Source organism: Bacillus rossius (assembly GCF_032445375.1).
Source record: "Bacillus rossius redtenbacheri isolate Brsri chromosome 4 unlocalized genomic scaffold, Brsri_v3 Brsri_v3_scf4_1, whole genome shotgun sequence".
In the NCBI taxonomy this organism is placed as follows: domain Eukaryota; kingdom Metazoa; phylum Arthropoda; class Insecta; order Phasmatodea; family Bacillidae; genus Bacillus; species Bacillus rossius.
Genome location: NW_026962010.1, coordinates 5,578,776 through 5,593,194, shown reverse-complemented (window position 1 = coordinate 5,593,194; position 14,419 = coordinate 5,578,776). Strand labels below are relative to the sequence as shown.

Here is a 14,419-nt window from a genome sequence, read left to right as displayed (position 1 = left end):
CGGCAGTGAATAATTTTTAGAGACTCTGTGTGAGATTTTCATTGTATGAATTTTCCTCGATCTGAACAGCCGTGGACTGTGAGGGACCCTGGCGCGGGAACAACTTAGAAACTGGTTTAAAAATGCGCGCATACCGGAGGCGGGGCTATGACCCATGGTGTATTTATTGCAGTGCCTTTACTATTTACGAATCATCTGTTTTTTATGTTACAAATTATAGTACATTTACAGCGATTTCTGTAGTTTTTACAAAGAAACCGTATTTGAGTGCTATGAAGTGTTAGCGCCACAATGACATGTTTGTCAAATTTACGAATAATTAGTATTTTGTTTTATGAAATATTTCCACAGCCTGCCAGTAAGATTAAAAAGACAATTTTTTTCCATTGATGCAGTTAGATAAGTTTACGAAGATCGCTAGATAATTTGTAACAGGTACTTTTCGTAAAATGTATGGTAAAAACGTATAACAATGCACTCACTACCTCAGGTTTAGAAGTGTAGTACGCTAACCACTACATTATGGGGGTGGCTGCAATGCATACATGTTAGGTGTTCATTTGCTATGACAGTAAATGTCATTTTGTTGGCAATAAGTTCAGTCAGACATTTTGTTTTCATTATAATTATTTATGTGTGCCAGTACATTATACACTCTTTAATTCAGTGACCTCGACCGCACACTGAAATACATTAAAAAAAATTCATCGCGTCTTTCAGTACTGGCCGGTAACGAGCAAGTTCATGATATCCCATGTTGTTCATATTGCAAATAAACTTAACATAACTCGGACGCCAAATTTAAAGTAGAATTCCTTAAAATAATACCGAGAGTGATAAATATACTAAACAATAAAATATTCACTTTTTCAAGTACATACTTAAATTTCTAGACGCGAATTACACACTTTCTGCGCGCGCCGCTAGCATTCGCTGCCTGAATCGTACAGGTTGCTTCCCATCATCAACCGCAGATGACAGTACGAAACAAACAGGAATTTTAAACTATTAAAAACGGCTCCATTAAAAACGAGAAAGACTTGAAAAAATTCCTAAATCATGGCTTTGGACCTAATTTTCGACAAAAATTGTTATTAAAATACTGCCCATCTTGTTAAAATTCATTAAAAAGTTATCGCTATAATGTTTCCGCACACGTTATAAGTTATACGTCTATGGCATTGCTAAAATATTAACTTACACATTTTAAAACACATTATAACACTAACTATATCTTTGTATGTTCGGTTTTTTTCTTAAACGACTGAAATCAAGATTTTAAATAATAATTTATATGAACAACCTTAAACTTTGTTACATACTCTCCTCTACACTGGTGTAACGTAAAAGTCTCCTTGGAAAAACTTTGGGAGACTGGTGAATATTTTAGTTTCAAATATATAAATAACAAATGCAATTTCGTCTATATCTGTGCACCTATTTATTTTACTTCTATAGTTACTGGAAACTGAGCCAACAAACATTATAACAATAAACATGATAAAAAGGTTAGTTCCTTGACATACATAATTTGACTAATGCATTATTCGTTAGCCATTACAATGTCTATTACACAAATTGGGTTAATATTGGTAAATGGGGTCGACCCTTTGTAAAAAATATTACGAGTTGACTTCCACCATAGTTAACAATAAGAATAAACAATTAACATTAAGAATATACAATTAACAGTAAGAATAAACTATCAACAATTAGAATACACAATCTCAGGATTATAATGATTGGGCACGTCGAGTAATTAAAGTTCTCTAATTATCGCATTTTTGCACGCTGGAGGTCTAACGGAGAATTTGGCAATATGATGTGTGGAACTGGGTGGCCGAAGATGAAGTCTTACGTTTGAGTTGGACTACCAGGGCACCATAGCAGTCCTGGGTCCGAGGACCGGAAAAAAACATGTGGTCGCCATGCTTGCTCTGGCTCTTGAACCCTGCCTGTGAACAAGCCAAATCGAACATGATTAGACCTGGAACACTGACAGTCATCAAACAGGCAAAAATGCCCACAAAAACGGTGATGGTCGGGGAAGAGAAAGTATGTCGAAACTCACCAGAACAGGTGCAGCTCGTAGCACTCAGCACGTGTGCCCGCTGGGAGGTGAGCGAAGACAGTCCCGAACAAGCGTGGTTGATGCGGATGCACTCATCAATGATAGGAATTATAATTCAACAAAATAGAAAATTCTCTACATAGGAAACACAGACTGACTAATTAAGGTCTAAAAAAACTTAGGGAAAACATCCCTTTACGAGACGACTACATTCTCGTATGACGGCAGAAGTGAAGTCTTGCTGTGGGCTGGCTGAGGACGCGAGATGATCAGTCTGATAGCAGTGCGCGAAGTCCCTGCGTGGCGGTAGCGACTCTTAATTAAAACAGGTGCTTGCTTTCGAAAGAAAGGGGGGAGGGACTTCGGCTTCCGGACCTAAAGGTTCCGAAGATTTCCGAGGAGAGGAGGCGGGTCGAGAAATACTGACTTCGATATCTCGACGTTGGTGTTAGTGGACGATCGCAGCGCTATCTACTGAGGGGTGTCCGAACCAAGAAGATATCGACTAGCGCATCTCTCGCACGAGGCTCCTTCCAAAGCATGGGGCTTATGGGGTAGACTAGTGCAGCACTCTGGTGGCTTGCAGAAGAATTACAGGGCACTGCTTGTGGCGTGAGTCGCAAGGGGGCAGGCATTTAGCAGGTGTTCAAACACCCGGGGGAAATAACTCACAATTCCGCCAAGAGAGGGCAGAAGCGGTACTTTTGGAGACCTATGGCTAGCCTTGACTTAAGCCGGGGTTACTGGCCGTCAATGCTCTGGACAGTGTTCCCAGGAAAGGCAGGAAAAGGGGGGGAGGGGAAAACTGCACGACGGTGGGAAATTAAACTCTACAGAGGCCGGAGACTTGCCGGGACGTTGAGTAAAACGACTCGTGATCATGTCAGAAAAAAGGATGGCTCTATGAAACGGGCTGCTCTGATAGCTTGCAGGGAATAACAGTACTTGTCACGGCTACAGGGAGAATCACAGGCGACGGGCGTGCAGCAAAGCGGGGATAAGACGAGACGCATGCTGGCTCGCAGAGACTCGGCAAAAATCAGATCTGGCGCTGAGAACAGATTGGAGAGACAAAGCCCGACAAAGATTAAGTGGTAGTGTACAGGAAGCGGAAAAAGTTTTAAGTTTTAGTTATAAAATTACTGGTAAAATTATGATTCAATATTCAAATTTAAATTGTGTCAAAAAATGCTAATTGGCGGCACAACTTATTAACCTGATTCAACATTATTTTTTATAATGCTACTAAGAGTAAAAAAAATCTCATTGACGAGTTTTGAGCCACTTCCCTTGTGGCCAACAAACGCTTGCTCAACCGCTGTTTTATTAAGTCTATTGAGAAGATAGAAAGAGAATATTTATTATAATAATTGAAATTTCAGTTATGTTAGGTATTTTAAACCTTGAGATTAGTTTTTACTGTGACTATTTTAGCTAACCAAATATATTACGGGGTTGTTTCACTATCATAAACTTTCACTTGGCACACCAATACGTTTGGTATGTACGAAAGTGACTAAATGCAGGTTTACGTTGCTAAACATGGGTCCGGAATCTTTGTGTCACATTTTCGTTCATATACTTGTTCCATTTTCACAAAGTTACTCCTACCAAAAGCTGTATACCATGAGCTAAGATATGTACACATCAAACATATTAGTCAGATAATGAAGGTTATTCATACTCATTATCACTAGTGAATATTGATAATCATTCAATGGCTGTTTTATGGGTGTAAATTTAAATCATGTTTGTATTATTTGCAGTTTTATTTGTGGACTAGTTGTAACGTGAAAAGAAAAAGGTGGTGCAGATGCAGAGAAGTATCGACGGCGGTGACGGCAGGCGGGCTGCTTGTTGCAGGACCTGCAGTCGGAGATCGAGACGCACCGCGATGTGTTCTCGTCGCTCAACGGCACGGGCCGCAAGCTGCTCAGCAGCCTGGCGTCGCAGGACGACGCCGTCATGCTGCAGCGGCGCCTGGACGAGATGAACCAGCGCTGGCACCACCTCAAGGCCAAGAGCATGGCCATCAGGTCAGTGCCTCTCCCTCGGCCATAGACTTGGTGCCTCTCCCTCTGTCTAGGGCTGCGTGCTTCGTGGCCATCAGCTCAACAACGAGCGAAATTTTGTACAACAGAAGATTTTCTGAGGAACTCTTAAGGAATGATTTCTTACTTGTTTATGTAACAATTCTTTAAATTGCGATCATTTGGTAATCTCATTTGCCTCGTAGCTTCTTTGGTTTTAATATGAAAGACAATAGCTGCTGAGCTTAAGATGATATGGGTGTGTGTTTGGTTGTTAGAAATTGGCGCTTGAATGAATCCTTTCTTGAAGTCATTTTGTCAATACCAAAAATGAAAGAGTTTATTTTTGTTTATTTTTACTGACTAAATGCCATTTATTGGATGGCACGTACTATGATTTCAAATACGTGATTTTTTGTTTTGTTTTAAAAGTTAATTTTGTTAGTTGCATGACATATTTTTCGGATGAACGTTTCTAAACTACCATGATATTAATTTTAGCGAAGACTTTCTCCTTTCTCCTTTTTTTACATTGTTCAAGCCACATTCTTCCGGATGAAACGTTGCGAGAGCAGATGGCAGATTCTCGCCTTCTCTCGTCTGTCAGGGACCGCGCAGGAGTGGATGACTCGTTTTGTCATCTCCGCGAGACGAGGTCGAGTTAACACTTCCCGTGGAGGATTTGCATTTTATCGCGTTGCTTCTCTTCGAGAAAATTGTATTTTAATTTGTCCTCTTTGATACTTCCTGCCGGCTGTCACCCCCCCCCCTTCTCACCCAGTCGAGAGTGCACTTGGGGAGGCCCGCTCTGATGACTTCCCCCCCCCCTTTCCCGACTGCTGGGGAAGCCACGCTTCGCCGGGATTAAGCAAGGTGACCTTCTTATTTCATGTTTCATTCCGTGTGGGATTCTTTCGCTTGAGCTCCCCGCCTTGCCTTGACCGAGTGAAGCAGTAGAGTGGTAACCACTCCCAGGAGCGGTCTCGGCGGGTCACGTGTATCCTCCACCATGCAGTCTCATAACCAGACATTCACGCCGGAGAGCATATTTTATAACATTTTTTTTAAAATAGGTATTTGTTTTTGGACGTGAGATCTATTCATGATACCCTAGATTTGAGCTGCAAACAAAACTCACAGTTGATTGACTGCATTTGCAAGCAAATACGCTACGACTATCAGTACAGAGAAAGACTCAGGGAAGCTCCATTTATGTTTCTAAAACATGTGTGGTGCGATTCATACAAACAGGCAACAATGAGTCGAGGGATGTGAATGCTGTAGCTCTAGAGCGCGGGGCCCCTTGGGGGGGGGGGGGGGAATTGGGGGCTCCCTGCCCCAGACGGCGCTAACGAGACCCCGAACACGACGTCACACTAACTCGGGCCGTGCAGGCAGCTGGCCAAATATTTGCTCCTCGGATGCCGCCACACCCCTGTGTAACGTCCTGACTCCCACCCTCCCTCATTGTGGATTCCAGCGGCCTGCGAGGCACAGAAACCCTGAATACCGACAAGTCGGGCCAGGCCGCCTTCGACGCCGAGGGCACATCTCGTTACAAGGCTCTCGGAGTAGTCGGCGTTGTTGCATCGCATTTATGAATTTCAAATTCGTAAATGACGGCACTCCTTCACTAACGAGGTAATGCGGTGCAGTGGGCGGTTTACGCAAGCGTGCACACACATGGGAACGCAGTTAAACGTGGACATGTGAAACTCTGGTACGAGCCTGCTCGAGGGACCAGCAGTTCTTGTACGATCCTCCCACGGGGCGAGACATGTCTGTTGAAATATTTAGAGCCCAATTTCGTTGAAGACGGTGCTTTGTTTACAAGGCATTTTACATTCATTGGAGACAAGGACTTCCTAGGCGCCGTTTCTTTATCGTTAATTGAGAACAGCAGCACGTTGTAGACACCTTCTTGTGTATGGAAGTAACAGTTTATGAAGTTCTCAAACATTCAACCATGCTAGGCTGTGTCACGTTGCAAGTCACTGTGACCAATCAGCCCCGTATAGCGGGACAGTTCCGGCACTTTGCTTACTAACATGTCGTGTTCAAAAGCGCACAAGAGATCTCATAAATATGTTTTTATTGTGATAATTTGTATCAATTGAGCTGTGTTTAGTTGGGAATTGTGTTTGTATCAATTGACCAGTTTAGTTGGGAATTGGGTAAAGTGCATTTCCCTCATACAAGCAAGCAGGCATTAGATATCATTAGAAGTAAAGACCCGAGTCAGATATTCCTGTCATAACTGTGGGGGAAGGATAGCAGGATGCTGCTTGAGCTGGTGGTGGGAACGTCTTGAGATGTTGGACTCCTAGATGGGTGTGTGGCTCGTAGGTGGGTGTGTGGCTCGTAGGAGACAGTGGGCTCCTAAGTGAAACAACCATAAATACGATCACAGGAAATGCATTCTAAGGGAATACTGCCGGATGTTACGTTAACGTGCTACTTGGGCGCCCACAAGCGGAGAACCAGTACATCAATCATTTAAAGTCAGGTGAAACAGGGCGATCCGGCTAGTCACTTCAGAAATCAAGGTCCAAGCAATATTCTAGATGGTTAAGTCCCTCCAAAAGAATGACTTCTCAGCTGATTTAACACTATCAAAGAATGAGCGTATACGGCTAGTAAATGAAAACACAGACAAATTCATGCGGTCACATCACGCCGACTCACGCCAATGGCGAAATGCAAGTACTACAGACCTCGTCTGAATGCGTCGAATTATCATGTAAACACAGTATCACGAAATAGTTTCTTCAAAGTGTAGAAGTTCTTATCCATGCTCGGCCACTTTTTGTCAACCACTCGAATCACACTGTACTTACATATCGTCACGCCTATACCCAGAACTGTGCGCCGTGGAGGATTGCTACCGATATCCCAGGAGGACTACATACAAGCTATACACTTGTGAAGAAGCGATGTCTCTGGCGAGAGGACATCAGCATTTATGCCCTGCGGAGACGCGAGCGTTGCGCTTATTATCCCGCCTCACTAACACACATACACCCCTGACGAGGCGGGCCCCTTAAGGGCTTTATAAAAGATCGTGTCTACGTTCCGCTGCTACCTAATGATTTGCCAAAGTTGAGACAAAGCATTCAAGGGGCTTTTACTTCCATTTCTCCGGTAGTGTTAAACAAAGTGTAACCAAAGTGAGAGAAGAATTGGACTTAGGTTGGACATGTTTGGTATAACTAAAGGTGCACATATTGGACATTTGTAAGGAAAACTAGATTAGTTTATCTTCAATTTAATGTATGATTTGTTATTTACAGTATAAATTAAACTGTTATAAAATATCATTGAAACACTGGGGCATTCTTTTATGGTATACTGTATCTGTGATACCGGGTTTATCATCGAACCAGCTACCTGACACACGCATTACCGATAATGCCCACGAACAACTCTGATTTGGTAGACGTTATCCAGTTAGGTAAGGGTTTATTTAAATTTTATTTTTGAAGATTATAAAAACAGTTCAATCTCCTGAACATAAAGTGACATAGAAAATTATCTTTTCCTCACTCAATTGTTAGAAAATTATATTTTCCTTGTACCCCTTTCTCGGGGTACCGTTTTACAAGGAAATTAAAAGGAAGTTTATATTATAGTTTTCCTTTAGTATAGTTTATTTGAGTATTGGTGTTATCCGTACGGCGGTATTTTTGAAATATTGGTAACGTTTTTCAGCGCTAGTGTCGCCCGGGAGCACCTGGTAACAGTTAGTGAGAATATCATTAAATAATTGTGTTTATTAGTTATATTTATAATGTAGTTATATATTTGCATTTGTATAAAACTATTTTAATTATTAATGCGACATAGCAAAGTTGGACAAGTGGTGATCGGGGTAAAATGAAACAAATCACGAGCACAGCGCGCATGCGCGCGAGGGAGACAGACTTTTTCCCCTCCCTTTTTTGAAGGAGGGGAGGGGAGGCAGGCGATCAACTGTTCTGGACGACGGGCCGGAGTGTGAGGTGGTCCGCGCAAGCGGCCTCGCAAAAAAAAATGACTTTTGCGAGTGTGGGGCCGGCTTGGGCAGCAAAATAACTCGTGGGTATCTGTGTGCAAGAGTAGCTGTAAAGCTCGTCAAGAAGATAGTCGCGGTACTATCGCGGCGGAACGAGGCTCCTTCCGGCTAGTATAGCCGTCAACACCGACTGGCCTGAGGACCAGTGGGGGTTTAGCGAGGATTCGCTAATCCAACGGAGACGACGAGCCGATACGTGAGTGACTTCCCTTGTGATTCCCCTTGTGCAACGGGGTTATGCTGCAAGAGATTGGTGGCAGAAATAATTAATCAAGCCTGAGAGTGGTCGGAGGTCTGTTTTTCCCCAGCTACATTTAACAACTTTATGATATGGACACGGGAAGTAAATAATTGAAACTTATGATGAAATTTAAATGGTAGAGACTCGCGTTGAACGTTTTAAGGGTACCCGTCCCCCGAACACTTGAGCACATCGCGTAACAAGGAAGGTGTTAACTAGCTTTAACTTGGTTTATCAGAGATTTTAAATCACTATAAGGTGTCTATTGTAACTGATGTTAAGTTTAGGGTATTTTTATATTTCCTTATCATGTGCTGGGTATGAATATATATATATATATATATATATATATATAGTTTATAGCATCGGGCCCGATTTAGTTAATATGTACGGGCGAATGCTTATATTCTTTTAATGCTTGTAATAGTTTGATTTCAGAGGTTCAGATTAATAAATAATGTTTTGTCGTACTTGCCGCAAAAGTTGTGCTTTCTCAAGCAAATTCCTTTCTTTCGCTGTTTAATTTAAGCCCTGATTTTTTTATACCCGTGTTGAATGCCGAGAGGTTTGGTGAACTGTGTGCCGTAACCTATTTTTCTGATATGTCGGATGGCGATACACTATACCAGGTAATCCCCGGCAGTTGTTCGCGGTTTGCGACGCTCCCTTGGGGCTTACGGGGGCGTCATCCTCACTCAATTGTTCTAAAGAAATGCATGCATTATGTTGGTTGCGGATCCGATTTATTCCACAACAGACCCTCTGTTCGGTATTAAAGAACCGAATATTCTCTTTTGGTTGGTAAAAAATGTCAGCGTGTTTAATTAATGCACAGGTTTTGAAATTAACTCCCCGTGGGTCGTGCAGCGGTTGGGCACATTCTTCGCCGATTGAGATTAAATTGATCTCCCGCAGAAGGAAGATCGCGTGGTTGGGATCAAATCTGTTCCGGTTAGCCCGACCCCAGCCTCGTGATTCCTCCCCACCCCTGCCCCTCCGGCGCTTGCTTCTATAGGAGCTCGGCGCTGATCGATTCGGATTATCTCTTGCAAGCTCGCCGCGAGCAACCAGCAATCCCTCCCAGCTGTCTGATGTAAGCAGCCCGCGCTGAGAAGACTATTAGCTGCAATTCCCTGATCATTGCCCAACCATTGGGATTCTTGCAACCGAACAGAGTACATAACTTTTAAACACCTAAGTTATTTGCTATTGAAAGACATGTTTTTTTTTATAATGACAGTAGGTGCCGAGAAAAATTCTATTAGCTGCAATTCCCTGATCATTGCCCAACCATTGGGTTCTTGCAACTGAACAGAGTATATAACTTTTAAACACTGTTTTGCTCATGATATACATGTTTTTTTATTTCTTTTCATAATGGCATTAGCAGCCGAGATATAATTAGGTATGAACACTTCCTCTAAACAGTGTGAAACAAAACCGATACAGAGATAGAAATATAAATATATAATAAAAAATATATTCACACGATTTTTTTTGCGGCATGTCATAATCCAACATCAGCAAGGTAAGGTGGTCCTCATCTCTCCCTTCAACGCGATGCTGGCCTGTCGGGGATACCTTAGGTGCGTCGAGCAAGTTGTCTGGTCGTCAACGGGCAGAGGGACATCCGAGCTTTCCTGTAGCCTCGTGCAGCCTCGTGCAGCCGCGTGCAGCCTCGTGCAGCCTCGTGCAGCCGCGTGCAGCCGCGTGCAGCCTCGAGCAGCCTCGTGCAGCCTCGTGCAGCCTCGTGCAGCCTCCTGCAGCCTCGTGCAGCCGCGTGTAGCCTCGTGCAGCCTCGTGCAGCCGCGTGCAGCCTCGTGCAGCCTCGTGCAGCCTCGTGCAGCCGCGTGCAGCCTCTTGCAGCCTCGTGCAGCCGCGTGTAGCCTCCTGCAGCCTCGTGCAGCCGCGTGCAGCCTCGTGCAGCCGCGTGCAGCCTCGTGTAGCCTCCTGCAGCCTCGTGCAGCATCGTGCAGCCTCGTGCAGCCGCGTGTAGCCTCGTGTAGCCTCCTGCAGCCTCGTGCAGCCTCGTGCAGCCTCTTGCAGCCGCGTGCAGCCTCGTGCAGCCTCGTGCAGCCGCGTGTAGCCTCGTGTAGCCTCCTGCAGCCTCGTGCAGCCTCGTGCAGCCGCGTGCAGCCTCGTGCAGCCTCGTGCAGCCGCGTGCAGCCTCGTGCAGCCGCGTGCAGCCGCGTGTAGCCTCGTGCAGCCGCGTGCAGCCTCGTGCAGCCGCGTGCAGCCTCGTGCAGCCGCGTGCAGCCTCGTGCAGCCTCGTGCAGCCGCGTGCAGCCTCGTGCAGCCGCGTGCAGCCTCGTGCAGCCTCGTGCAGCCGCGTGTAGCCGCGTGCAGCCGCGTGCAGCCGCGTGCAGCCTCGTGCAGCCGCGTGCAGCCTCGTGCAGCCTCTTGCAGCCGCGTGCAGCCTCGTGCAGCCGCGTGCAGCCTCGTGTAGCCTCCTGCAGCCTCCTGCAGCCTCGTGCAGCCGCGTGTAGCCTCGTGTATCATCCTGCAGCCTCGTGCAGCCTCGTGCAGCCTCGTGCAGCCTCGTGCAGCCGCGTGTAGCCTCCTGCAGCCTCGTGCAGCCTCGTGCAGCCGCGTGCAGCCACGTGCAGCCTCGTGCAGCCGCGTGCAGCCGCGTGCAGCCTCGTGCAGCCGCGTGTAGCCTCGTGTAGCCTCGTGCAGCCTCGTGCAGCCTCGTGCAGCCTCGTGCAGCCACGTGCAGTCTCGTGCAGACACGTGCAGCCTCGTGCAACCTCGTGCAGCCTCCTGCAGCCTCGCACGCGAGTCCAGTGTGATAGACCTAGTGCTCCGTTTGCATCGTATTCAATTTGCGGAGAATTCGACGGAGAAATGTTTCTTGTGTCAGACAACGAGTTTCTTGGATAAATACACTGTGTTGCGATTGCCGAGCTCTGTGTGGTTCGGCGTGAGTTTAACCAGTTTTTAGAGAGTTGGTTTATTTTTTCCCATGATGAACGTCGTGATTTAAAATTATTTCAGCCAAGCATTTACAGAGATAATCCTTTTATTCGCGAAACCCTGTTGTAAATTTACGTATATCCATCTTCCCTCTATTTCATAAAACAATTTTACAGAGAGTTTTGCAATTATTGCTTCCAAAAAGTAGCTATTCTTCTTGAAAAATTTAAAACATTGAAACATGTTTTGTTTAAGAATATGTCAATCTTTGGCTGGCTTGTTTAAATAATGAAGATACCTATTTAATATTGAATTAATGTTTGATAAACTTTTTTAACTTATGTATTTGTACATCTTTCTTTAAATGTAAATTTTTTATGCATTGGTTATTTAAACAATGTTTTACTTTATCCTAAATTAAAATTAATTGCTCTTTTAATTTTCAACGTTTTACAAATAATGTAATTTTTTTTTAATTTATTGTCAATTTTTACCATTTTTGAAATGTTTACGTAAGTCAAAATACCACAAAACTATTAAAGCTTTCTGTTTAATTAAGTGAATTATTGTCACAGTTGTGAAAAAAAGGAATAAATTTTTTAAAAAAATGGGTGCAGTTTAAAATGCTTTTGCGAAGAATAAATGAATATTTCATATTCAGCGATACAGTAGAGATGCATAATATGAGTGATAAAGGAGGGCAGTTTCTTGCAAATTAATGTTTAGTGAAATTTTGGTTATAAAGTATTTAGTAATACCCTTCCCAGAAAGTTTCATAATTAATATAAATAATTACATTTTTACGGAGACAAAGGTGAATCTGCATTTATTTCTTTCTGACGTTGAATACTCAAGTCTGGTATCAAAGCTTTAGTGAGTAGAGATTAGAGATTTTTAAAAAAGGGGGGTTGTCTGTAAAGTCGGTTTACGGACGATAATTTTACGTGATAACGTCGCAAGAAAACATTGATGAAAAATTGCATACTTTTTAATTATCAAATATTATTTACGGTTTTTGAAAATTTAATTTAAATAATTTGTTTAAATATAATCACGAACAATTATTTATAGAAATAAACTGAAATCAAATCAATGTCAATAAATTGTTAATTTGAAATGACGAAATTGGACAAATAATTGAAAAATTTTTAATTGCTGCTTTTAAAAAGCCCGCCTTAACCTGTTTGATATTATAGAAGATTTTCCTCGCACGGTGGCCGGTTCTTGTACGCTCGGCTCAGGCGGAACGTGACAAAGAGTCGTGCTTTTTCGTGTGTGCAGTCGGCGTTCACCGTGAAAAAAAAAACTGACTAGTTTTGAAGTGTACTGTTTGACATAATTGTTCACTGAAGTCATGTGTGAAGTGTATGTGAAGCATCGTGTCGTATAGTGTTAGCCAAGGAGAAGTATGCGAGGGCGACCAGCTGCATCTAGCCTCTGTTCCTCGCGGAGATCTCGTAGTTAGCACTTGGAGCCCAGCTGTTCCTACATCGCACCTCCCCCCCCCCCCTGCTGCCCCGTCAGCTGAGCTATCTCGCCACATCTACTCCCTTACCAACTAATGCCCAGGTGATGCTAACTTGCCCTGCCAGTGAATTATGTAAAGCGGTGGGAATCGTTATATATTCAACTCCCGCGTTCTACATCTGTGTTCTTCGAGGCTTTGGGAGCGAAGCGCACATCGTCCAAAAAAAAAAAATGTTAAAACTGTATGTTTTAAAAAATATTGCTTAAATTGTTGATAATTTTGAGATTTTGGTAATATATTTTGAGCCCTAGCTGATTAGCTTAGCAAGTCATACTCATGTTTGTATGACGTATAAAATGAATCACATCTTTTTTCCGCGTGAAATAACTCAATTTCTTTTTCAAACTACATAGCTAAATAAATTATTGTACAAACGAGTTCAATTATATATTTCTGCGTTTTGTTGAAACAATAAACTACGGGGACAAGAGTGCATGCTCGCTTCCATAATGATTTTTTTTTGACGTGACAAGTACTAATAAATCGATGAACGCCGGCTGCACACACGAAAAAGTGTCCCGTAACGCACATTGTCCCGTTACGCTGTGTCCCGTTACGCTCATTGTACGCTTGCGCCGCATCTATCTCTCTTCCACTCGATTGGAACAACCATCGATTTGACTTTTTCGAGGCACATTAAATTTTAAATACTCCCATTCGTTTCCTACTTTTCCTATCATCGTCCTATCCTTAACAGAATAACACAGATTGGAAGAAGTTAAATAGCAAACATGTATAAAAGTTATAGTTAAAATAATCTCTTCGTTAAAGTAATAAACATATTTAAATTAATGAGTGCAAATAAAAATAAATTTATCAATTAAATTGTAGATTTCATTTCACTCATTCTTTGTATCCATACAAAATAGTGATAATTCAATAAAAATGATTCAATTTTATTCATAAAAGTATGCAATAATTTCATCAATGTTTTGTTATGACGTTGTCACATTAAACTATCGTCCGTAAAACGACTTTACAGACAACCAATTTTTGTTTCTCCTTATTCAGAATTTGTTAGAAGGCAGGTAAATTCTTAACATTTATTTTAGCATCCATCACAAAAGGATAAAAGGTAAATTAAGTATGCGTCGGACTGAACGCGCGTAGTTTACGTCTGTTGTGTTGGGCGCAGTTGGAGTTTCCGGAACATAAAAGCCGTTGTGTTTATTGGTGTAGCGGCAGGCGGTTTCCCGGAAACCCAGCAGCTGCCTGGCTCAGAAGTGAGCACCTCTTTCCGGCAGAGATGTTTTTTTGCGGGTGAAATAGTGCAAGAAGCCGTTCTTCTTGCCCGCCCGGCGAAAGTCCGCCAATCGCAAGCGCGCACGCCCCCCACTCCCGCCTCTCAATCCGCCGTCGGCCGCGCGCCAAACGACCGCCGCGTCCTTAAAAAAGGGTAAACGACGCTACAGATCATTTATTGCCGGGCGAGACCGCGAGGCGCACACAGCGGGGCAGCAGTAACTCGCGGCGCGACCGCCGTGTGGCGCTGATAGATATGGTCAATAAAGCCCGCCCTCACGAGCCTTGCTAGCGCTCGCCCGAGCAGGCATGCCACTCACTCCGTGCGACACTAGCGCCGTCA

The 14,419-nt window shown here is 43.6% G+C and overlaps 1 protein-coding gene across 1 annotated transcript in view; it reads left to right on the top strand.

The window, feature by feature from the left end:
• Nucleotides 1–14,419, top strand: part of LOC134541655 (dystrophin, isoforms A/C/F/G/H-like) — a 935,715-nt gene that overhangs the window by 831,189 nt on the left and 90,107 nt on the right. The window contains exon 55 of the mRNA XM_063385245.1: nt 3,935–4,107. Coding sequence (XP_063241315.1) covers nt 3,935–4,107 — 173 coding nt within the window. The remainder of the gene's footprint in view (nt 1–3,934; nt 4,108–14,419) is intronic.